At 45.5% G+C, this 26,124-nt stretch overlaps 1 protein-coding gene across 3 annotated transcripts in view; it reads left to right on the forward strand.

Moving 5' to 3' along the window:
- The window catches only part of LOC309586745 (cystathionine beta-synthase-like), a 33,569-nt gene extending 16,123 nt beyond the window's left edge, over positions 1-17,446 (forward strand). For all 3 annotated transcript variants that reach the window (XM_082304127.1, XM_082304129.1, XM_082304128.1), the window contains 12 exons: positions 761-840; positions 2,157-2,291; positions 2,843-2,912; positions 5,351-5,442; positions 6,302-6,427; positions 7,173-7,257; positions 7,455-7,560; positions 8,392-8,466; positions 9,825-9,959; positions 10,846-10,954; positions 14,395-14,479; positions 16,939-17,446. In XM_082304127.1, coding sequence (XP_082160253.1) covers positions 761-840; positions 2,157-2,291; positions 2,843-2,912; positions 5,351-5,442; positions 6,302-6,427; positions 7,173-7,257; positions 7,455-7,560; positions 8,392-8,466; positions 9,825-9,959; positions 10,846-10,954; positions 14,395-14,479; positions 16,939-17,048 — 1,208 coding nt within the window. In that variant the 3' untranslated portion in view covers positions 17,049-17,446. The remainder of the gene's footprint in view (positions 1-760; positions 841-2,156; positions 2,292-2,842; positions 2,913-5,350; positions 5,443-6,301; positions 6,428-7,172; positions 7,258-7,454; positions 7,561-8,391; positions 8,467-9,824; positions 9,960-10,845; positions 10,955-14,394; positions 14,480-16,938) is intronic.
- The last annotated feature ends 8,678 nt before the right edge of the window (positions 17,447-26,124 follow it).

Below are 26,124 nucleotides of genomic sequence, written 5' to 3' on the forward strand. Positions count from 1 at the left end.
AGGGGAGGTGCCATGCAGCCCGACCTCAGACGCGTATCAACTAACTTGATCTGTTTAGCTTACCCAGCAGAGAGGTGATTTGATAATAGGTGTAAGCTTGTCTTCTATGGGGGAGGCACTCCTGAGCGTAGCTCTTCAGGTAGGCAGACAATGACAAGCTGGGAGGCAGAAATCAGGCTGGAGGTGCAGATTTTTAAAGTAGAAATGAGGTGTCTGTCTCTAACAGTCAAGGTACTTCACTGTGGTAGCAAGCTGACATAATACATTAGAACCTCAATCACACACAGCATCTAAATCATGTCTTTTTAGAAAGGACTTAGTTTTGGCACATTGCAAACTAGGGATTTAATGCAGAAGTAAGTCAATAGAGGCTCTAATACTCTTCTGATAGTATCAAAGTGATTGCTGTAGTCGTCTTTAGCTCGAAGCTCATTCCTTTCCCAAATTACTTCTGTAAAAATGAAGGGTGAGACAGGAGGAAGGTGGTGTGCATGTGGTAAAGCTATCAGTTTGCTCATGTCAAGTTTCCCCACCCTTGGCTAAACTTTTGTTGGCTGTGATTTTCAAAGAACTAGCAGCATCTGTAAATCCAATTCTCCTCAGTAGCCAGAAACATTCCCTTTGCCACCCTTCTGGAGACACTGTACTCGAGCCTCTGGTGAAAATCTGATTAAAGCCAGGGCATGCCAAAGCTAGCATTGTGGGTTTTGTTCTTTGTTGCTCCTCACTGTATGCTCTACGTGTCTTTGCTTGCTTCCAGGAATTGGGCTGGCCTTGGCTGCAGCAGTGAAGGGTTACCGCTGTATCATTGTGATGCCAGAGAAAATGAGTATGGAGAAGGTCAGATCTGCTTTTATTTTCAAGAATTAAAAAGTAAGCGTGTTTGTACTTGCAGAGTTCCTGGTGCAGATGAGTGCTGTGGCTTTAGCAACGAAGGTGTAGGCTCTTGGCCTCCAAGTCATTGGCCAGGCAGAACTCTGCTGAGGGCCTGTTGCTAGTGCCCAGAGAAATCCAGGCTGGCTAGCCATGGACAGCAATGTGTTTTAAACCCGTCACCACAGCATTGTCAGCTGGAAAACTGTCATAACTGTTTTAAATACAAATGTCAAGGGAACTTGGGATTTACTTAGCACATTGAAGTAACTACCTGCCCCTGGATTAGCTGTCGCTCACTGAGCAAAGGAGGACAAAGTGGGGCAATGCTGAAGCTTTGAATGTTCTTCTGTTCTGCAGTGGGCTGAGCAAGGCCATGAGGGAGCCTGCTGAGCTCCTCAGGTTACACTGATGGGTACTGGCAAGCATCCAAGTTGTGTCACCACAGCAACAAAGGGGAAGAAAAAGCCACCTGGGTAATGTCCACTGACCTTCACTGTGGAAAGCAAGCCCTGTCCTGGGCCCCACTGGCGTGGTGCTGCACCTGCAGCCAAAAGAAGAGATCCCCTGTGTTTCACAGTTGAGGCAACAAATCACTGTCAGCAAGACCACTTATCTCGGTTCAAACACTTCCAGTGTTCCAACTGAAAGGCAGCAGCACAAATGAGAACAATGTCCCCTGAAGGCAGATACCCATTACTTGCTCTTACCTGCTCTGGAGGGAGAGGTACCGCCTGGCCATTGCCATGTGCCACACAGCACCAAAGGCCTCCCCTCTGAAGGCAGGCCTTGCCTTGGCTCAGTAGCATAAACCTTCTTGCCCTTATAGCAGTTGAGTGGTAGTGCATAGGGCCCTGGAGGATCTCCTTTGCTGCCTGTGTCCAAAGGAGGAGGCAAATATACATAGTTTGCACTTAAATATAAAATACTGGGCTGTAGCACTGTTGGACGGCACAGTGTACGTGACTGGCATGAGAGGAGATGGCGTTTTGCCTGAATGAGCCTTCTCGATATGTAGTAATAGTCCCTACAGGCCTGAATGCCTAGAATAGAAACAGGAATTTGACATCTAGCTCCCAAGTAAAGCTTAGTTGAGACCAAATTACATTAAGGATTTGGACCCATGGCTCAGTGATGCTGTGAGGCTGGAGTGTAGGAGAACTGCTAAGGAGGCTATTGCAGACCAGGTAAAAGGGAAGACATTTTCTTTCCCCTTCATCTCAATGAAGTCTCTGTGCTGGGAGAGCAGTTTTGGGTTTTGTGACCACCTTTATTTACTACAGGTGGATGTCCTGAGAGCTCTGGGTGCTGAGATTGTGAGGACCCCAACTACTGCCAGGTTTGATTCTCCTGAATCTCACGTGGGAGTAGCATGGAGACTGAAAAATGAAATCCCCAACGCGCATATACTAGACCAGGTAAGAGTCAAAGTGTCAGAGTTGCAGGCATAGCGTGGGAGGAGGTATTGCAGCCTTGTTCCTTAGTGTTCTTGGTTGACTGTTCAACAGCTTAGGTGTCTGGAGGAAAAGATGTCCCAGGCCTGGAGCTGTGGTTGAGCCATCCCCATGCTGTAGGGTAGCAAGCTTTTATAGTCACTAGAGGGCAGCAACGAGCCGATGATTGCAGTAACTGCAACACATGGGTGGCTTTTCCCCTGAATTGGCAGTCCTGAGTGGAAAAATACATGTACAAGGGTCATGTTCTTAAAAGAAACTGTCCCACAGACAGGGCAGATCGTGGCATTGGAGGGTGCTGGCACCTTATAACTACTCTTAAATTAGGTCACTTAGGAGGTTGTACCTTCCCTTGGGCATTCTGCTTAGGTCCAGATAACAAGGAAACAGTCTGGAAAGTGTATATGTAGCTGTTGTGGGCTTGGACAATGTTTGTCATGTTCTCAAAATGCCTCACAATGTGAATTTTATTGTCTTTCTAGTCTACTTAATGGCTCTTCTGTCTTTCAATATAGTACCGTAATGCCAGCAACCCCCTGGCGCACTATGACACCACAGCTGAAGAGATCCTGCAGCAGTGCGAAGGTATGTTTGCTGTACTACTAACCCTTTCTTCAATGAGTCCCCAGTATTCTCTTATTGTTAGGTATTTGGAGAATGGGACCTGAAGTGGTTGAGAAATGCATGGATTTTCATACAGCAAATCCCATGTATATGCTGTGTGTCATTAGAGAATTATTTTTCAGTAGTCATAGTAATTTTTTTTATTTTTCCCCCTATTAAAGAGGGGTGCCTATTAGAGGGGTGCTTTTAGAAACCTTTAGAGGGTTTTTAGATTCCTCTGCTTGTGACCAGGTGGAGAAAGCACTCATGCTTAAGTTATCTTTTTTTAAAAAAAAAAAAAAAAAAAAAAGAAAAAAAAGAAAAAGCCATAGCTAGGGTGGTATGAAAGAATAGCATCGCTTTCTCTGATCACAAATACAGAATCATAGAATCACATAATCGTTTGGGTTGGAAAAGACCTTTAAGATCATCAAGTCCAACTGTTAACCTAGCACTGCCAAGTCCACCACTAAACCATGTCCCTAAGCACCACATCTACCCGTCTTTTAAATACCTCCAGGGATGGAGACTCAACCACTTCCCTGGGCAGCCTGTTCCAGCACCTGACCAGCCTTTTGTGAAGAAATTTTTCCTAATATACAATCTAAACCTGCCCTGGCGCAACTTGAGGCCATGTCCTCTTGTCCTATCACTTGTTACTTGGGAGAAGAGACCAACCCCCACCTCGCTACAGCCTCCTTTCAGGTAGTTGTAGAGAGCAATAAGGTCTCCTCTCAGCCTCCTCTTCTCCAGGCTAAACAACCCCAGCTCCCTCAGCCGCTCCCCATAAGACTTGTGCTCTAGACCCTTCACCAGCTTCGTTGCCCTTCTCTGGAGACGTTCCAGCACCTCAATGTCCTTCTTGTAGTGAGGGGCCCAAAACTGAACACAGTACTCAAGGTGCGGCCTCACCAGTGCCGAGTACAGGGGGACGATCGCTTCCCTAGTCCTGCTGGCCACACTGTCCCTGATACAAGTCAGGATGCCATTGGCCTTCTTGGCTACCTGGGCACACTGCTGGCTCATGTTCAGCCGGCTGTTGACCAACACCCCCAGGTCCTTTTCCGCTGGGCAGCTCTCCAGCCACTCCTCCCCAAGCCTGTGGCGTTGCATGGGGTTGTTGTGACCCAAGTGCAGGACCCAGCACTTAAGTATTTTTACATTCTGAGACCAAATACTCCATCACACTGGAAGCTGCTTCACTTAGGAGTCCTGAGGAGCACAAACTGCTCTGTGCTGCAGTTGTCACCAGTAAGACCTGTTTAACTCTGCAGCGATTGTTTTCATGTTAGCTCTGGGCAGCCAGGTTGGAGTACCAGAAGTGACTGAGCTGTGGCAGCAGAGAGCTTTAGCTGGGCTAGCTCACCCAGCGGAGGAGTTGGTTTGAGAGCTATTGGAGGCATTCAGTGTAATGCTGCAGCCTACCATGTAGGCATTTGCCGTAGGTGGTAGAAGGAAGTCTTATAGGAGGCTACTGACCCACCTTATAAAACAGTACAGTTTCTGATGAGACCCTCTAATAAGAAAACCAGCTATTAAATTCCTTCTCATTAAGGTGAGGACCATGTGAAGGGTTCTCCTCCCTACGCACCCCCCCCACCCCCTGCCCAAAGTAACTAGCTGTTGAGAAGATTTTGCTTGTCTTTCTGTGGCAAACTTTCTTTAAGTTTGAGTTAAAACGAGTATACTTTAACAAACTGCCATCCCACAAACTGAGAGTCTGGATGAGTTCTAGCTTTAGGCTTCTTGTTTGTATTTACTTTTCCTCATAGGCCAGTCACTGTTCAGTTATTACTGAGCTTATACCCCTGCTTGGCAGGGTGTTATTCTTTTGACTGATAAGCGTTTGAATTGGTGTGTGTATTTTTTATTAACAAAGCTATCGTGTGGATGCACCACGGAAACTGTAGGGCGTGACAGAAGAATGAACTGTCATACCTGCACTCACTCTGAGTGCTCATGACCAAAACAGTATTTTTCACATGAAAATGAGAGAGTAGTTGTGTTAACAGTTGTCTCAATGGGTACCTATCCCATGCTCTTGGCGCTCATTCAGTAAATTAACTAATGATAATGGGCTGCTCATTCGAAGTTGAAGAATGAATTATCTACATCAGCAAATACAGTAACAGGAAAACTACAGGTGTCAAAGGTATGGGCCACCTCCAGCCCTGTCCAGAGTACCACAAATTGGTACGTTGCTGGGCCACTGGATGGACATTGCAAAACCATTGTTGAAGTAAATGGGCATTGAGCAAGGTGGTCTCAAGGTAGGTCTCGTAACACAGCTCTTGGGAAGCAAAGAGCCTTATCTTGTCCATTTTTGTTAAAGAAAGTCCATACTTAGGTTTAAATGGGTTTTTAGCCCCTCATTCTGGGGGAGATTTCACAACTGCCTTCTAACCCTTACCTTTAAACAGGAAAAATAGACATGCTGGTGGCTACGGCTGGCACAGGAGGTACTATCACTGGCATCTCCAGAAAACTAAAGGAGAAGTGTCCAGGTTGCAAAGTAAGTGGCAAGCCTAAAGCATTTCTCTTTAGCGGGGTGAGCCTCAAACTGCTCCACTTGGCACATCCCATTCCTTGCAAGCCTGCCCTGAGTCTCTATGGGAAGCTCTTGGATGTTCTCAGTTAGAAGGTAGTTCCAGGCAGCAAAGAAAGCTTTTCAGACTGTCTGAAATCATCATGCTGTGGTCTCAGTGGTGACCAGGGTTCAGGTTTGGCTCAGCAGATGAAAACTGGCCCTCAGATCCCTTCATGGGGTGTCTGAGAAACTTCCTTCTCTGGTGTGTACTGCAGCCTTCTGTTTCTTCTCTGACTGTGCCTTCGCTAACTTGTCTGGAGCTGCTGAGTTTTTACCAAGTGAAATTTTCTCTGCACACACCAACCTGTGTGCTGTGTTAGATTTCCTCACAGAAGTTGGTATCGTGTTTCAATCGTGAATATTTTCCTACATAGGCAGGGAGTGGTAAACAAAATAAAACTTGTCTGCTTACACTTGGCACAAAACGTATGGGCTGTAATGATGCCTGGCGTGTGAATGAGGACAATCTTGTCTCGGGGAAACCCTGTCTTCTGTTTAAACCAAGCAAAACCCATGTAGAACAAGTGGTGCCCCTCACTTAGTGTCCACAGCCTGAGAAGACAGGATGGGTTGCCAAGGGGCCAGAAGCAGCAAAGCATTTTGCTCACAGGGGAGGTGAATGTTGCCAGGAAAAAATGAATAGGAGCCTCGGTTGCTGTTAGCTTGACCGTGTGTGCAGCCAGTGTGACACCAACAGCTGTAATGAGGCCAGCGCTCATGAGTAAATAGCTGTGTCCTCAAAACCAGTGTGTCATGGTAGCCAAAGTGGAAACTGCTTCTCCAGATTATAGGTGTTGATCCTGAAGGCTCCATCCTTGCTACACCAGAAGAACTGAACAAGACTGATAAGACAATGTATGAAGTGGAAGGAATTGGATATGATTTTGTCCCCACAGTGTTGGATAGATCTGTAAGTCATGCTTCTCGGTTTACTGCCCTTTGCCCTCTGTTGGGATGCAGAAGTGAGGTGAAAGGTGGAGGGAAAACTTGGGGAGGTATTTCTTTGAGCTGAAAGGGGAGGGCTAGCAGACAGAACTATTCCTGTTCTTTCCATCAGCAAAAGTAGTCCTTGGAAGGCTTCTGCACTGGCCACGTCTGTTTTACAATGGTAGGTGGAGATGCTGGGAGCAGATAACATTTTCCTAGAACACAGTATTTCTTTTTTGATTGGCTGGTTGTTGTTTGGTTTGGTTTTGTTTTGTTGTTTTTTTTAAAAAAAAAAAAAAAAAAAAACCAAACACACAACCAAAAAAACCCAAACAGAAAACCCAAACCAAAACAAACCAAAAATGAAACAAAAAAACAACAAAGCACCCAATGCCTCCTGGCCAAAACTGGTATGACTGTGTCCTGAGCAGAGCCTGTGTCCCTGGAAGCCCTCCAAGAGGGGAGGAAACTGTTTGATGCTCTCTGTGGCTGTCTCAAAACAGCCTGTTCTCACAACAAGGTTTCAATAAGGAGCCTGTTGTGCTGTGATCATCTTACCTTGGCAAAAAAATCCCACTTGGCATTTGGAGGATTGAAACCCAGGCACACGGCTCAGTAGGGCAGCCGTTACCTCAAAGAGCGTGGGTTGAATTCACACTAGTTGTATAGCTCCCCTAGCCCTTCTCGTTTAAATAGACCCTTATTTCTGTCTTCCTGCCCCTTCCCAGGCAGTGGACCAGTGGTACAAGAGCAATGATGAGGAGTCGTTTGCTTACGCACGCATGCTGATCCGAGAGGAAGGACTGCTGTGTGGTAAGAGCAGATGCAAATCCTTTTTCTCTGAATAATACGTGGGAGGCTGAAGCCTTGTGCAGGTCAGGGAGACCTCCTTCCACTTCAGAAGCTGTCTCCCTCACCCTGGGCTCCTCTACTGTTTCTCCTCCTCACTTTCATTCTTTCTCATTTCACTTATGGTTTGACAGTTTTGCCTCTGATCTGCATTTTGGCAGGTGGCAGCTCAGGCAGTGCCATGTCTGTAGCTGTGAAGGCTGCCAAAGAGCTGAAGGAAGGTCAGCGCTGTGTTGTTATCCTCCCTGACTCTATCAGGAACTACATGTAAGAACCTGCTTCTTTTCTCCCTGGGAAAAGGATGAGGCAGTCCCTCAGACCTCCTTACAGCAACGGCGAGTTGAATACCTATTTCTTATAGCACCCAGTTACCAAAGCAAGGAATGTGGGGCACAACTGAGGTATCTAGAAAGGGTCTGACATGGAGTAGAAAGGAGCTTAGCCCTCTGAAAGCTGAGTTCCTCCTTGTGTCTGACTTCAGAATGTAACCATCACTAATTAGCATCTTTCACAGGAAAATACTTGCTTTCACTGTTTTATTTATTGGGGACCGCTGGTATTATCCCATACCTGGAAGGGTGCCTGTAAGGCTGTCCGCTCTCTCTGCCTGTGTCCACAGCAGAACACAGCAGTACTGTAGCAGCAGCCAGTGTTGGCGTGAGTTTACAGGTGGAAGTGTGAGAGCTTTGAGCTGTGCTGAGAAGTTGTTTCTCTCCTACCACACTGAAACATATCCAAACCCATGATGTTTTTAGCTGTGTTTTGTGACTTCTGTTGCATCCAGCAAAATATTAGATGAGTAGAAACTGCAGACAGACCTTGCCTGAGTACTTCTCCATTCCAGGCTGCGTCTCTATCGTATTGCACGGGACTGATGTAGTTGAAGCTTTGTTTCCTATGGGATTTCTTTTTCTTCCTATGAGTATTTCTTCTCAATGTCCCTGGCTGGTAAGCTTGCATGGCAAATGGCAGTATATTTTCAGTTACGCTTTAGCTGTTAGTGGTAGTGAGCTGTAAACAGATGCCTCTGTGTGCTATTTGGTTTGCTGTCAGATGTTTGGCCTGGTAATGAGCTTTTCATTTCCTGATGCTTTGCAGGTCCAAGTTCTTGAGCGACAAATGGATGATTCAGAAAGGGTTCATGAAAGAAGAAGATCTTGTCAAAAAACCTTGGTAAGCATGTCAGATCCATTTGGGTTTTCATAAGTCTATTCAATTGTCTTTACGGCAGTTGCTAATCTAAAACTCTGTCGTGATTTAACCCCAGCCAGCAACTAAGCACCACGCAGCCGCTCGCTCACTCCCCCGTGGGTTGAGATAAGAACAGTTTAATAATTGAAGTAAAATAAATTAGAACAGTTAAATAGGCAAAGCAAAAACCGTGCACGCAAACAAAGCAAAACAAGGAATTCATTCACTACTTCCCATCGGCAGGCAGGTGTTCAGCCATCCCCAGGAAAGCAGGGCTCCATCAGGCATAACGGTTAGCTGGGGAGACAAAGGCCATCACGCCCAATGTCCCCCACTTCCTTCTTCCCCCAGCTTATATACTGAGCATGACGTCGTATGGTATAGAATAGCCCTTGGGCCAGCCTGGGTCAGCACCACCCCCTGCCCCCCCCCCCCCCCCCCCCCCCCAGCTGTCTGTGCCCCCTCCCAGCTTCTTGTGCACCCGGCAGGGCAGGGGAAGCTGGAAAGTCCTTGACCAGTGTGAGCGCCCCTTAGCACCTATTTAGCAACAGCTGAGCACTACTTAGCAAGAACCAAAGCATCAGTGTATCATCGACATTGTTCTCATCCTAAACCCAAAACACAGCCCCATACCGGCTACCCAGACGAAAATTAACTCTATCCCAGCTGAAACCAGGACAAACTCGTTTCAATTTGCAGTGCTTCCTTTGATTTAGCTAATCTTTCATGCTATTGTGTTGATGTATAATTGTAGCTATTAATCAAATCTGCTTAAATTAGTTGATTTCCTTCTTTGAGCTGCATAGCAGCAGAAGAAAACTTGCTACTTCATGATTTTTTTTTTCCATGAAAAGGGTTGTATTTGAAATGAAAAAGTAGCATCTAAAGAACCCTTCCAAGATCAGAGTTCTTGAGTGCAAAGCACTGCAAATCTACACAGGTGGAGGGGGATCTTCTCTTAATTGCTACCTGTAATGATTGTAAATACAGCTAGCTCTTTCAGTATGAGCCCAAAATTTTCTGTGTAAGATAAATGATGAAACTAGGGAGGTTAGTACTCTCCACTAACTATCTGTAATCCTAGAAAGTAGATGAAATGAGGAAAAGAGTTTCGGTCTTCAAGACTTCTCACACTTCAGTGACTTTATGATATTGAGAAGAAAACTTGAAAGCCTCAAAGCTTTACTGACTCTGGCTGAATCCTGACTCTTCTTTGCAGCCTTTTGTCATTCCTGTAGTGTCGAAGGCCACTATACATGAGCAACTGGTTCTGTTCTCTCTGTAAGACTTTTTTTTTTTTTTTTTTTTTTTTTTTTTTTTTTTTTTTATTTCATGCGCAGGTGGTGGAACATCAGTGTTCAGGAACTAAGCCTCTCTGCTCCCCTGACTGTGCTTCCAACTGTTACCTGTGCAAAGACTGTTGAAATTCTCCGGGAGAAGGGATTCGACCAGGTACCAGTTGTTGATGAATCTGGGTATGTCCACATATATCACTATTCATCCATATGTATCGCTTCCTTCACCAGCTCCCAAGGGATGTCTTTAAAGACTTACTAGAAGTATAATATCCTCTCACTCATCTTTCTTCAGTTATAGGAACACTAACTAATGATTATTATGATATACTTACTCAGTGTGTCTCTGCAGGATAATTTCATTGTTTTTTATAATAGCCGTTTAACTTAACAAAGCAAAAATTCATATTTAAAACAAAAACCCCAAACCTACCCATCTCTACCACAGCTGTCACCCCGTTTCTTTAGAACACTGCATTATAGTGCCATGTTGTAGTGACCCCTATAAACCAGGGTGTCCCCAGCAAGCTGGTATGCCTTATTACCTCACAGGTCTCCTGTAGGACAGGCTGAATAATGAAGAGTTGCTCAGTTACTCTCCAGTTACAGTGCTAACTCAGGGGATTAATTGTTGCAGGTCCTTGCAACATCCTTGCAAGGAGAAGGGGAATGAGCAAAACTGAGGCGAGCATGTCTCTGGCCCTGTCACACCTTTGAAAAGGACAGATAAGGGTGTAAAACAATGAAGTCGTCCTTTTCAAAACCTCTCTCAGATTGCAAGAAGCTCTCCAGTTGCAAAAACTAGAGATACAAAGAGCCTGATGCTCAGAAGGGCCAGGCACCCACAGCACCTGCTGACTTCTGTGTGAGTCTCCGAAACTTCTGAGAACTGGACTCTGTCTCCTGCAGAGACACAGAATCCAAGTATAACGTCAATAACATTGCTTTATACCATGAAGCAGTTGAACGGACTTCTCCAGGCTGGCTAAGAGTGGAGGCTTTTAACTACAGGAACACCCGAGGCTTTTGTGTTGTTTAACCCTATCTTCTTTCTCTCCTTCCCCAGGGTGATTTTGGGCATGGTTACTCTGGGTAACATGCTTTCTTCACTGCTTGCTGGAAAAGTTCAGCCTTCTGATGAAGTCAGCAAAGTAATCTACAAGCAATTTAAACAGGTAAGCAGGTGTATTCTACAACTGCTAGTTCTCTGGTTTAAAGTACTGCTGTAGGTGTCCTAACACTACAGTGGCATCAAGTTGGGTAAGGTTTACCTGGGACCGTATAGAGCAGCTGTTACTGAGCACAGACGTGCTCTAAACTCTGTTCTAGGTCACTCAATAGCTCCCAGGTTTGTGTTGTGGCTTTATATTGTGCTGTTCCATTACCTCAATGGGCTTTCTTCCAGCGTGCTTGTCCTTTCCTCCTTCCCCCAAAACGCTGGTGCAAATCTGGGCAATGTAACTATCTAGGGGAAGAGACAAGAAGATGTTGAAACAGCTCTTCTAAATAATTTTGGATCTGCTAAAAACAAGCAACTGTTTGCCTTTTGTATCAGATGCCTTGCTGAAACAGGGGGATGGCTGCTGAAAACTGATGTCGTCAAGAGATGTGAATTTTGATGTTAGCCAGTTTCACCGGTCCATCCAATGTGGTGTGCCAAGATACCACAACTTCCCAGCTGTATGGGTGCTCTTTGACAATATACAAGTATTGTTGCTGTTGCTTTGCTTCTCTTGCAGGAAAAGGATTTTGTTTTTAACATGAAATGCTTGACCTAGTTTTCACCAGGCTTTTAGTTTCAAGACTGTCTTGTAGTAGATGAGGTGCTATGTTCCGGAAGTATGTGTAATGTTTTCATTCAGTCTACAAACTACCAGGTCTCGGAGGTTGAGAAAGGATGCTAGTTCTTTATGGAGAAATGTAAATATATTTTTTTCCTTCCCAGACAGATAATCAAGCATCAGGTGGAAATGTGGTGCGTAACGCTTAGTTCATGTTCTCCCTCACTTGGACACCTTAAGAGTTTCTGGGGCTGGTGGTGTGCAATCATTTCCATAGCTACACTGGTGTTAGCTGTAGTAGCCAATTCTCTGCGATTCTGAGGTTGTGGCTTTTTTCCATGGGCAGCTTGAAGTTTCTCATGCTTCTTCAGTAAAGAACAGCTTAACCGTTTCTTTTCCCTTTAGTTCTGACTTTTTTTTCTTGGTGGAGGATGGAAGGGGAGTGACACAAAAGTGGTGGTATTGCTAGCATGCTAACTAAAAGCATTGTTCATTGGTTGTTTTCCATTTGAATTAATTATTTAATGGAGAAACATGGTTAAATGCACATAACCTCAGAAGTATTGTGGATTTTGATTTTCTTACCATTTTAGTCAAGCTTATTTGGCTTGTTTACTGGTGAAATTGGGAAAATGGATCATCTGTGTCACTGAAATGACTTAGGATGTCCTACAGCTAGGATCTGTACCACAGCATGCATCACTAAGAGGTTGGCTTAGCCAGTGACTACCAAGGCAAAGCTATCTTTTGGCAACACAGGAAGCTTTCTTCGATACAAGTGCCACAATTATTTTGTGGTGATCTCTTAGAATGGAGGAGTAATGGTTATAGCTTTTTTTTAAAGTCTCCAGTAGGATAGTACTCTAGGGCTTTGAAACACTAGTCACAGGATAATTTGCCAATCCAAAAAAGTGCTGTGTGTTAGTGGAGAGGAGGGCCGTTCTTGTGGAATCAGATGTTAGTTCCAGTGGTTTGGGGTCTCTCTGCCCCTTCTTCCCCAAAGGATCTTTGCATCAACTACTAACATCTGTTAGGTGTGGTGCAGACACGGCCTTAGCAGACTTCTTGTCTGCCTTTACCAGAAAAAAGGGCTGGGGCATGGTCTCTGATACTTTCTTCTTACTATACCTAGTGTTTAATTGTTAGCCTGTTCCCTGGTGTGATTTTCATTAGTGTCCTAAACCATGTAGCACTCTGCTAAACAACACAAGGCCTGGTGTCCCCGAGCAGGTGGACTGGCCCTGGTGGACCAGAGCCTACTTCTGGGGAAGGAGAGAATTTAGAATTTAAGTCCATGAGCAGTGCTCTGTCACTTGTCCTTAGAGCCAAACAAGCAGTCCCAGTCATGTATAGTGTAGTAGCATGTGCATAGGCTAATTGCCTTAAAGACTTAGTAGGTTTAAAAAAAAAAAAAAAAAACCTAAACGTGGAAAAACTCGTTGGCAAAATTTTTAGGGAGCTTGAATGAGCAGTAGTGAGACAGCTAAAAACTCCATGGGAGTTCTGTTAAATTTCCTTTAAGCATTTCAAAACACGTTTATGTCTTCATAGTTGTCCCAGTGCTGCCTGTGAGCTGCTTGTCCTGGTCATCTTTAGCCTACCCAGTCCCTGAAAACAGGGCTATTGATTATACACAATGAGATGGCAAGGGGCTCTACCCCTTCAGTGAGCTTTGAACTTCGGTTCAAAAGTTAGGCTTTGCACGTACATTTGCACAAAACTGGTTGTCAGTGGTGGTGACCGATAGTTGACTCGATGTGGCAGCAGGTCCCGATTTCCCCCCACCCCTTGTCTGGCCCACAAGTTTAAGGACTGATGCTTCAGTATGCACTATAGCCTACTGGTCCCTTAAACACAGGCTGCTGGGAATCCTTTTGATCTCTTTGAACTCACAGTATGGAGATGAGAGCTCTGTGTTCCAGTGCAGCCCAACGGTTCATGCTGTGGCATTTATTCCTCAGTCACAAGCTGAGCTCACTGCAGGATAAAGGCTTTTTTAATCTACAGTGCAAGACTTTGCTGTAAATTCCTTTAATCACCTTTAATGAACGTATGTCAGATGGTGGGTGCTGCTGTTACCTGGGGAGAGTCACCTGGGTAATAGACCTGTTGCCGCTGCTTAATATGTTAAAGCATGTAGGAAGAAGTTCTATGCATTCTTTCAAATGGTTCCAGCAGGTGATTAGCTAAGTGTTTCAGAAGGATCTGTATTCTTTCTGCAGAGTCAACACAGGGTGCTTTCTTGTTTAGTCTTAGCAAAGTTGAACTTCACTAAAAATGAATTCTTAATTCTCAGTTCCTTGAGTTGCACTTGAATACAGTGTTAGCTGAGCAATCTTCACCCTTGGTTTTGTTTTGGGCTTCTTTGGGCTTTTCTCTTCCTTGCTGCCTTTGCAGATCGTATTCACGTCCACAATGATTTGCAGCCTGATTCATTCACTTTTTCCTAGTCTTGCTAGAGTAAAATCACCAAGTATAATGAGTTTTATGGTAACTTCTTTTGTTAGACACACGGAACACTTGACCTTCTTCCGTCATTAACATTTTTCAGATATTCAGTATGTTCAGTATAGTCATTATATTTACATATTCAGAATGAATAACTTCATGCAGTGCTTCATTTTTTTTTGTTGTTCTGTTTTCTTGGAAATTAGAAACAAAGAAAACTGATCTTTTAAGTTGGCCTTGATTTGTTAGTGTTTTACAATACTTCAGATGGGAGCAGTATATAAATGCTGATGTATTGTTTTTAATACTGCATGAAGTATATGGGGATTATTGATCACTAAACATAAAAGGACTCTTTTATTTAAGTTTTGTAACTCTCTCCTCAGATTAACCTGAAAGACAACTTGGGGAAACTCTCTCATATCCTGGAAATAGACCACTTTGCTCTAGTGGTTCATGAACAAATTCAATGTGAGTATGATGTACTGTAAGAGGTAATCTTTGAGTGTTAACAAGAAGCAAGTACAAGTGTGAGTGTGTAAACAAGTTCTGAAGAAGCCAAATCTTTCTGTGTATGAAACTATGTGCTACTAACACTTAGTAAGACACCAGCACTGTAATTCTTGTGGAGTAAATCTTAAATCCATTAATAACCTCACATACTGTAACGTACCCGCTTTTGGAGCAAGTTACTGCTCAGAACTGAGTGCCTGAATCTAGTCCACTGTACAGTGGCTTTGTTAGTAGCAGTACGCCAGTGATTAAGCTCCTGCAGTATAACTGACCTTTGCTTCTTCCTACTCCTGTCATACAACTTCCAGCAGTTCCATCACAGTGAGTGTCCCAGGTTAACTACACTTCAATTTTTTGCCTTTTTAAAGCAAAAGCTTTATTACAACTTCATAAAGTTTAGTAAGATCTAGAGGTCAACACTGACATCTGCATCTCAAGACAGCTTAATATTTCTTTTTCCTGTTTATTTTGTTTAAACTAACTTACTCTGCTTCACTTGATGTTTTTTCTCCAAACTCTACTTTTCATCTTTCTCAAAATTCTTGACACTGCCTTCTTTATGAACTGGAGATGACTAAACAAATCTTAAAAGCTAGGGTATATCGCTGTTACATGTGAATAATATTTTTCCTGTTTTATCATCCTTATAGCAGGCAACTTGCAAAATTACAAACACTGAGAAACTAGACTAAAACCAATATTAAGACTCACCAGATAAATTTATCTGACAGCTATCTATCTCAGTTATAACTGTAAATGAAGAATAGTCATCAAATCTGGGCTTGTTCCTGATAATGTCCATAAGGATGTGCTCTTGACTGACTATTTATAAACCTAGAATCTCACTGGAAGCTTGCAATAGAACAAAGATTGAGTAAATGAAAAGTCCAGGACAATCCAGCTGGCTGAACAAACGGGGTATATAAGTAGGCTAAATGTCTCAATGCAGCCAGACTTTAGGAATGGGGAACTTAGACCATAGATAAAGGGACAGAGGTGACTTGGCCACTTGGTTCCCAGGTCAAAGGCTTATGCTCACAGTGAAAAATCACTTGAACCTGTGCTCTCAATGCAGCAATGGTTACATAGAATCATAGAATCGTTTAGGTTGGAAAAGACCCTTAAGATCATCAAGTCCAACCGTTAACCTATCACTGCCAAGTCCACCACTAAACCATGTCCTCAAGCACCACATCTACCTGTCTTTTAAATACCTCCAGGGATGGAGACTCAACCGCTTCCCTGGGCAGCCTGCTCCAGTGCCTGACTGCCCTTTCAGTGAGGAAATTTTTCCTAATATCCAACCTAAACCTCCCCTGGTGCAACTTGATGGTTAATAAGTTTTTTGGATATAAATGAGAAAATGTTGTATTGTGATTTTTATACTAATTCTGTATTTGACAGTGGTGTAGGAAGATGGTAGTGTTGCATGTCCTCCTCTAGTGGCCCCTAGTTCAAACAGGATAATATCAGCTTGCAGTTGCTTCAAGTAGAGCCACAGAAACTAATGAATGAGGAAAATACGCTTTTTAACAGAGGATTTGGTTTGAATTTTTATGTTGTCATGGTTTAACCTCAGTCGGCCACTAAGCACCACACCCCTGCTCACTCACCCTCTCCCCTGGTGGGATGGGGGAGAGAATCGGGGGGGAAAAACAGTAAACCATCTGGGTTGAGATAAAGACAGTTTAATAGGATAGCAGAGGAAGAGAAAATAATAATTATGATAAAAGAATATACAAACCAAGTGATGCACAGTGCAATTGCTCACCACCTGCTGACTGATGCCCAGCCCGTCCCCAAGCAGCGATCGCTGCCTCCCAGCCAACTCCCCCGGTTTATATACTGAGCACGACGCCGTACGGTATGGAATGGCCCTTTGGCCAGTCTGGGTCAGCTGTCCTGGCTGTGTTCCCTCCCAGCTTCTTGTGCACCGGGCAGAGCATGGGAAGCTGCAAAGTCCTTGATTTAGTGTAAGCACTGCTCAGCAACAACTACAACAGCAGTGTGTTATCAACGTTATTCTCATACTAAATCCGAACCACAGCACTATACCAGCTACTAGGAAGAAAATTAACTCTATCCCAGCTGAAACTAGGACACATGTCAAGAAAAATAAATCTGATGAACCCTTATCCTTCCTTCCATAATGTTTCGGTTTCTATATCCCTTTCATTGAGGAGCCTTTCTGAAATGAGAATTCTTGTCACTCCCATGTGGCTGTTGGTCAAGATGCCATTTGGGTTCCCCCTCAATGTACAAGGGTCATCAGTGATAATCAGCTCCTCCAACAGGCCCTGACACATGGAGCTGGGATGGCTCGGCACCTACCTTTACAAACAGTGCCATTAAAACCAAGTGGGATGGTGTGGTTTTGTACATCCTAAAGCCAGAATCCCCTCTTTCTTTCTGTGTAGATCACACTGATGGTTCCTCCAGTAAGCGGCAAATGGTGTTTGGCATCGTTACAGCCATCGACCTGCTTAACTTTGTGACTGCACGAGAACGGGAAAGAAAGCCCAACTAAAGTCAAGCAGCAATGTGGAGCCTCTTCAACAACATTTTGCAATCTCCAACAAAGAATCAGGTTTATTTCTTGGGTAGAATGGTCTGTCCTTAGGGTGTTTGGTTTTGGTTTTTTTTAAACTGAAAATAAGCAGTTCGCTATCCTCGTGTCAGCTATACAGCCAGTGCATTTTGCTGTATTGCACAGCTTCTAGGGACTTGTTTCTTAATCAGGGTACACAATATTTCTTATCAAGACAATTTATTTTTTTACCTACCTATATATATGTAAAAATATTGCCTAAATTAACTGGTATGTTCCTTACTTGTTATGTCTAAAGTCTTGCTTTCCAAAACATTATTTCAGATTCATAAAATGTGTTGAAATAAAGAGTTACTGAAGCAGAGGCCCAAGAGAGCTCTGGAAAGTTTTGGAATTTTTTTTTTTTTTTTTTTTTTTTTTTTTTTTTTTTTTTTTTTGTGCAAGGGTGTTAAGTTAGATAATATCTGTGTGGAGACAAAAATGGGACTGGGGCATGGAGAGAAGAAAGGGGGGGGTCCATTTTGGAGAGATCAGTGTAAAACAGGAGGAAATCCTGAGGGCTGGAGTTGAGGCTTGCTTCAACGAGCTGCTATGAGGAAAAAAATTGACTTGAGTGGAAGCCTGACAGTGAAGTGACAAACATACACTAGTGACTTTGCTCTACACGGTGCACCAGCTTTCACTGTGAAGACAGACCTTTCTTTTTTTTTCCAATTGTACCCTAATAAGTAAGCACAAGTGAAAAGATTAAAAGGTAAGATCAAGCTTCTTGCCTGAAGGTTTTTGAAAATCACGCTGTTTCATCTAGTACCTTCCCCTTACCTCCCTGCCCTCGTATTTGTCTTAAAGTATTTCTTTTTATGCCTGTTTTAGAAGAGCCAAAGGTAATCTGTCAAGAGCTGTAAACTCTTTCAAGTCCTGTTCAAGTACTCCTACACTGTAGCACCTTATTCCAGGAGAAAAATCCTACTACTGATTGAATTCACTGTAGCCAAGCTTGGAAGTAACTGGCAAACATGGTGTGGAGTGGTACTGTCAAGAGTACACAGGAGTACTGTGCAGTAGGTGCATGCAGCTACAACTTTTCACTACTTCTGTAACTCTGGATTAATTAACTCTGATAATTCTTCAGTGATGTTTGACTTGCGTAGCCGTGGCAGGGTTTGGCACTAGCAGCCCTATCTGTACACTGCTGTGCTCGGGCTACCAGCTGCTGTAGTGGTAATGATGAGTGGAATCACTCTGGTTACAGGAGAAAAGTAGCTGTTCTTCATCTTCATAAAGACTGCTGTTATCTTCTGACTGGCCTTTTGCCAAGAATAAAGTTTTTGATCAGAAAGAGTGATGCTTTTCTTAGCTTGTCTCTCTTTCCACTGAAGTAGAAAAATACTATTTAGGCTGGGGCTATAGCTGGTAGGATAGCAAAGTTGGTGGTTTGTTGTTTTGGTTTTGTTTTTTGTTTTTTGTTTTTTTTTTTTTAAAAAGCTGAGGGGAGTTGTGAGTCAGCTAGGGGTTATTTAAAAATCGCAATTACTACCTCCTGTATATAGATTTCTTTCAACCTTACGGGCCTCCCTGTGGCAATGGAATTTGCTGTACATTGTGGAAGTGTGTGCTCAAAGGAGAGAGGTGGTGGAAGCCGCCCTGTCCTACGTCAGTGCTGAGCAAAGAACATCAAGCAGAGCCTTTGCAGTTGTCCCGTGGGTGATGCTGGCCTGAAGGAGGGAGGCAAGAGTTCAAAGCCAAAGAAGTGACACCAGTGACAGTGTCTGCCTGCCAGCAGTGTGACAGCCTGGTTTGTTTTCTAGCTGCTTCTCTCTCACCTTAAATTTGTGAATGTTAAGAACTTTGTTGTAATAATAGAAAGCCTCAGACTGATTTCTGGTAACTCTTTAATGCCATGCTGGTGAATGCTAAGTTTATTCTGCCCTTGTTCAGTTTATTTCCTTAGACATTGGCTGTCCCTTCAGATTAGGGCTATTACTGAAGTAACATGACCCATACTTACCTTAAACTATGGTTTAGCCATTAAATTCATACACTTCTTTAAGATTTAAGACTTTCCCTAAGGCTCTGGAATAAACTACTATAAACCCCAGCTTGGGTGCTTTGACTAGTGGTTAGCTGAACTAATATGAGTATCAGATGCGTGTACCTGTGTGTTAAAGACACTGTATTTAAATCTGGATTAGCTTTTCTAGGCTGAACAGCTCTGTCTTACCTCTGTTGCTGCTTGGCAGAGCTTAATAACTCATCTTTCAAACTGTATTTTTTCGCTGCTTCCTAAGGGGTCATAAATAACTTAGCATAGATAAGGGCACGGTCTTTGATCTTAGCACTTTTAACATCCTTTATGTTTCTCAATGTAGAGAGAGTCTGTGAATGGTCAGTTGTATCCCTTGAGACATTAGTATTTCAGCCACACTTCTAAACTCATTTCCCAATTATTTCAAATACTGTTGTCAGATATATTTTCATATCTATCCTTAATTCATAGGGAAGGCTCAGAGGGACTTATTTCTTTGATTACTTGTATTTTCACTGCATCTTTTGATTCCCACACTTGTGAAAGTAGCATCTAGTGAAGCACACAGGGTCTAACTGAAGTGTTTGCTGCAATCGTAGCTGTCTCTGCTGCTAAATTTTGGCATTACTGTTGCTCTTGAAAATTTACCCTACTTGCTTTTATCTGATTTTTTTCCCCATTTTCCATCTGACCTTCACTAATGGTGGCGGGGAGGGGTGGGTTTAAGTATTTGGGATTTTTTCCTTTTTTTTTTTTTGTGCCTGTAAAAGCTCCATGTCCTAGCCTAACTGAATTCAGCAAGAAATGTGAGAAAGAGATTCCCAAAGTTGCTTTTCAGAACAGCAGTACAGGAGAGAAGTTAAGAGTTGAGGCAGCAGAAGGTTAATGGTAGCTTTACCTGTGACACAGAGTAAAGTGTAAAGATTTTAATTTGCTTTTAAGGGCAGGAGCTGTTCCCTCTTCTACACTGGCACAAGGAGGAAACGGTGGCCACCAGCCACTCTTATTCACAGTAGCAACCCTGTTTGACCCGAGGAATCAGGGAAATAGATGGAGTTGCTGAAGGACTGAAAAACTTTCCAGAGCTCTCTCCTGTAGCAAAGAGAAGGAGACAGGGAATCCAGCCAAGCTGAAGTTTCTCTGATGCAAAGGCTTATGAGCGTGATGCTTTTTTGCATGTGTGTGAATGCTGTTACTAGCCTCGTCCTGGTTAGTAGTGGTAGGGCTGGATTAATGCTTGACTGACCTCTCTGTGTCAAATACTGTGAGGACCAAGAAAGACATCACAGTTTGTTTGTTTGTTTGGTCTTTAACCTGAAGTTCAAGTCCAGAGCTTGAACAGAACTGTATTTTTTTTCTGAAGTGGGTGCCTGCATCTTCTGTTTACCTGTGCTGGTTATGCAAGTGCTAACTAAGCCTGAAAACTATTTTGCACATGGATACTTATGTCAACAATTTATGCTGAATTTGTTTGTCACTGTAAGAGAATATCAGTCCTTTTGGTCTAATGTTGGCACTTCAAAAATACTTTTATTTTCTCACCTGAAGAAAATTATCCGGTACAATCCGTATAATATTTTGCAAGCAGTTATCGGGCGATGACTTAAAGATCATTTTGAAGTCATTTCATTCAATATTACTTCCCACTTCTTCCACAAGCTGTGGCTGACTCCAGAACTCTGTCTAGCTGAGGTTCCTCTAAGCAGCCAGACCAGTCTCATCTGCCCACCAAGCTCCTCGCTAAATGCTTTCTGGAAACGTCTGCTTGCCGTTATGAATTTCACACAACACGCTCGCTGTCAGGAGTTGCCGAGCATTGGCACTGTCATCCAACAGCCTTTCTTACTGCGTAGTGTCAACATGCTACCATGACAAAGGGAAGACTTCTTATGTTTTAAGGAGCTGTGAAAAATCAATACTATGCTCTGTATTTGTTGCACAAATGTACAATATAAAGAGTTCAATAAAAGCTGTTTGATTGCAGAATCACTCTGGGTTTTTTAATGGCCGCTCAAGTTGAAAGTGTATTAGGCTGTAGACTGTGAGAAATTTATGTTGGCTGCAGGAGACCTTTCGCTTTCAGTGTATGGACTGCAATGCTCCACAGTTCTTCTCTTCTGTCCCCAGGTTGCTGCTGGTATGGCAGGATCGTCGGCGAGCCAGCCCCCGGTCTGTTTCTCGTGGCTGGCTTTAGTACAATCCCCGTGTTTCCGTGCAGGGTAGGAAAGGAAGGATGTGGAGCTAGGGCTCAGATGCCTCTGTTGGAAGTTCCTACAGCAAGAGGAACAACTGTGCCGTCAGTTGGATAGATGTTTCTGAATACATGCAAGGGGCATGGGCCAGCCTGTGCTTCTGTGAGAAGGCAATGACTTTTGGGAACTATGGTGAAGTGATAACGTTAAAAGGTGCATGAATTCAAGTGAGGGGCATGGGCGGTGTTCTGTGGATAAGGAGCAGCTAGGAGAAACCAAAGGGGCTGGCTGTGTTATTTTGGAACTACGTGTTTGTGCTGCTGCTCAGCGTCTTGGTCGATGGCTCAAGTTAAACCACGATGAAGGTGGTTTATGTCTGCTAGGCAACTGAACAAACCCCTCAGCCCTTGGTTTTTTGGTCCCCATTTCCTTATGCGGTCAGTCCTTGCTCAGCCTCGTCCAAATAGCTTAGGACCCCGTCAGCCAGTCTCACTGGGACGTTGTTCCATCTCGCAGGGGCACGGGGAAAGGCCGGCGGGTGGAGAGGGGCAGGGGGGCTTCCTCTGCCTGCCCCGGGTGCCGGGGCCAGTCCCGCGGGCGTGCGGCACCAACTCCTCGCTGGCTCGCCGGCCTGCATGCCGGGTTTTCTTGTAGGGGCACGGTTCATCTGCCTCCTCACGCACGCGGAGTGCTCTGTCCTCAGCTTTATCTTCTTGCTCCTGATCCAGTGAGCTCTCCAGCAGCATGAGGTGACTGACACAGCAAGCAAACGGTACGCTAAACTTTCTTTACCTTACACATCCATTTCACGTGATTTGCTGTCATTGCCGGCAGCAATTGCAGATCATTGCTTTACCTTTTACCTTTACTCAGAGTCAAAAAGGATCCTGATATCGCAGTCTGATAGGCAGAAGGCCGACGTCACTCCCGGCTCACCTGTGCAAGGAAAGCGTTTCAGCAGAAAGGCCAAAGGCCAACCAGGCACGGAGAGCAGCAGGCAGCACGCGGGATCAAGTTCCACCTGCCAGCAGGCTGAAGGCATGCCTGCCCCAGCCGTGGCCTCTGCTCCGTGCTGCGGCTCCTGCAGCCAGGCCACGGCCGCAGTCCCAAACAGGGAGCTCAACCAGCTCAAAAATACCCTAGCAAAGTAGATCAGGGGCGGTTTTAGCCAGTGCAGCTACTGAGGGAAACATCCAGGGCTCCTCGGCGTGCCCCGAGGGTGCCCTGTTAGCAGCAGCCCCCGCCCCGGGTTTGAGTGTTGTGTGCAGGTGACGGCGCACACCCTGTTTTTGCAGGAGGAGGCAAGACCTTTCCCGACCGCTGCGGCACTCCCTAATGGCACCGCTAGGGCTGACCTGACCCCAGCTGCAGAGGTGCCCCTCCTCATGGGTCACCAACACAGGGAAAATTACTGGGTGCAATCTGCTGTACTGGCTCTGGAGATAAACGGAGGACTTCAGTCCAGAAAGCTGCTTTCCAAAAGCAATAAATTCCCTTTGGAAAAAACCACTAACCCTCACTTGTGTTGCTGATGGAAGTGCCACGGCCTTTTGCCACTGCAAGGTAAAGGCAGATGTGTTTGAGCTTTGCTCATGAGATATTCCCGAAGGCATTCTTTATTTATATGGGCTTATCGGAAGCGGAGCGTTGGAGAGAGAACCGGCCGTGTGCAGGCATGTGGATGCACAGCCCCTGCCAGGGCACCAGGAGCCCGGCCTGCACCAGGGTGCTGGCCTCGCTTGCCGCAGGGTTAAACGCAGGCAGCGGGGATGCTCTGCGTGCGTGTGGGTCCCGCAGAGCCCGGGCCTCTCCTGCAGTCCCTGCCGAAGCTGTGCTGCGGCCGTGCCCGTGCCCAGCCCTGCAGCCAGCCATCCGTGCTGCCATCTTGCCTGCCAGGGCCCCGGCTTGGCCTCAAAGCTGCCCTAGCTCTGCATGGTGACTGCGTTGCAGACCGCATCCAGCTGAAATGCAGCTTTTCCCCCACACCACATTACCTCATCAGTGAAATCAGTTTTCTGGTTTGTTTTTCTAGGTGTCCGTAGTGGAGAGCGCACTGTATGATAGGGATGGCTGGAAGGTGGGTGGGAGGGACGACTGCAGGCAAGGGTTGCTCAGCTGGGTACAGCTGTTGCATCGAACAGCGGCTCCTGCAAATCTGGACCGTCCCCGTGCCTTCCTCAAGGTCGGGGGGAACGATGGAGGAGAGCCACGTGTCACGGCTATGGCCAACCACTGCTTTCTTCAGTGCCAAACACCGAGAGCCACCCCGTGGCTGTAGTGCTGGAGGATGGCGAGCGAGGGGAGAGCCTGCAGGACCTGACCCGTGGTGTGGCAGTGAGAACAGCCAACTCACCTGCAGCCACCCGTGCACCCCGGCCTTAGTCTTAAGAAAAAATCTACCCCTATTTAGGGGAAAAGCCAAGTGCTGTTTACACTGCAGGTTGCACTGCTTTTGCAGTAGCTAAAGACACGCCATAGCTTCTTCAGACAAGTGCACCTTCTTCTTTCACACCTGCCAACTCTCAGGCTTTGAAAAGTTGCTGCCTCATCTGCTGGTAACCAGCTGGATTTGTACGCCCAAACGAACAGGGTGAGCGACCTGCACGCACCGACCGCCCCCTTATTCCCTGCATAGCGTGGTATGTAACAGATACTCCATGTCCAGGGCGAAACGGGAGTGAAGGCAATGTGCTGATTCACAGTGAGACCGTCGCCTTTTGCACCCATCAGGATATGGGAATGCGCTGATCGGCCCCCTGGGGCAGGCACAGCGGGTCTGACCTGCGAAGGGTGGGAAACCCAGCGTGTTTGGAGCTGCTCGTGCCTTGGGTTCCTTCCAGTGTCCTCCTAAGAGAAGCTAGCAGATCTGCTCTCCCCGCCGCTGTCTCTGCAGCATAGCTCTCCCTACAGCCACCAGCAGCAGATGCACCACCAAAGGAGGCACAGCAGATGCGTTGAAAACATCCGTGGGTTGTACAAGCAAATGCTGACCTCTCCTGAAACAGGTGGGTGCGAATGGCTTCTTCAACGCAGTAACAAAAATGTAACTTTTCTAACCCATTTCGGCCTTGGACTGTGACAGGCTCGGGCTAGTGCACCCTACACTGACTACCTCGCTCCGTCATACAGAGCCCTGCCGAGGTGAAGTGAGCCACGAAACGCGGTGCTGCTCAGAAGTGGCAATGGGGTCTACCCATGAGCAATTAAATTCTTCATCTGTTTTTGGTAAGACTTAAGTTATGGGGAGGAGGACTTCATAAAATGCTTATTTTGGACAGATGGCACATGTCACGTGTCAACTGGAATAGTTTTGCACTAAAATGAGGGTTTTACACGAAGTGTGTTGAACTGGTAAAAAATATGTTTAACAGCAAGTCACATCTTCCTTTTTTGCCAGTTTGCCCACGTAATTCAGATGATAGCGAGTATTATCACCAGTATTCCAACTCACAGTCCCATTCAGCTTGACCAATAGCAGTTTTAACCTCATGTCCTCACAGCAAAATGGCTTCCGCTGATGGCCAAGGATAAGCCAAGAGCCAAGGAAAGCCCCTTCTGCCCTGAAGTATCTGCTGGGTCTTCCCAGAACATTGCTAACCCTTCTTCTCCTGACATCCTATCAAGCCCTACCATCAACTGCTTTGACAAAGCCATTTTGATTATTAAATTACATGGGAGGGAAAAACGTGTATTTCTTCCCGCTTGGTACAGCAGAATCAGGAACATTTTAAAACCGGATTGTCTCCTCTAGCAGAAAAATTCACCGGGGGGTGGCTCTGTGGTCACAGAAGATCTCTCCTCCCAAGCGCCCAGAAGCAAACCCCGAGTGCTGCGTCCCTTCCGACCCCGCCGAGATCAGTACTATGAAACTACCTCTGCAAAGAGTCTTTTTGATGATGCTTTAAAAGCGTAGGCCCTCTCCCCGTGCACGGGAATGAACTCCCCTGTCACACCTTCTTGTGAGAGCAAAGAGCCACCCCAGTGCCCTCAGCCGTCTGTGTCACTCCCTCTGCCTCCCTCTCTTTTTATGGCCGGCTGGCCGGTTCTCTCCCGTTGCGGCTTCCCAGCCTGAGGACGCTGCCGTGTAGTCAGCAGGATCCTGCGGGGTAAAAGCTGCAAGGTAACTGTTCCGATAAAGGACAGGGCGGTACAAGCCTGCTGTGGAATAAACAGCTGTGCGATGTGCTTTCCTGTGTTTTTTCCACTTAGTAACGCTTAAACACAAGCACCGCAGAACGGCAAGGTAAGATTAGGCACCCACGGGACACGTTTTCGTTATGTGCATGGGCTGTGAAGCGCCTGGTGTGCCTGTGTGGAGGGGAAGCATGGCAAGGGTGCCCGTGCAGACCCCAGCCAGCCCCCCGTGGACCAGCTCCTCCTCTGCTCTTAACCCAGGCACAGGCACAGAAGGAAAACCCATGTCAAAATGCCTGCCGTCCTCCCCGGCTGGGGGCAAAACCAGCTGCATGTGTGCCCCTGCGGCTGGTGATGCCGAACGGAGCCAGACCGCATAGCAGCTCTGGGGACGGTGGTGGTGGGCGAATTACCGGAGCATTCTGAGCAGATGTGGCTAACAGCTTTTACCTTGCCCCAGAAAAGGGGACATGGGGGGAAATTTTTTTTTTCTGTCCCCAAACTTGCCAGTTAGACCTTTTCTGAAGAAAATCTTTCATTAAAAAAAATATTTCTCTAAACAAAGTATTTTATTTCAAAATGATCTTCTGTCCCTCCAATACCCATCTAAATCTCGGTTTCCTTTTAGGTTGAAAAGATCACCATCTTTTGCAGTTTGGTCACTGAAGGGAAGAATCTTATTTTTCAACGTGGCTTCACTGTG

The sequence above is a fragment of the Platalea leucorodia genome, assembly GCF_965183815.1.
Source record: "Platalea leucorodia genome assembly, chromosome: 2".
Taxonomy (NCBI): domain Eukaryota; kingdom Metazoa; phylum Chordata; class Aves; order Pelecaniformes; family Threskiornithidae; genus Platalea; species Platalea leucorodia.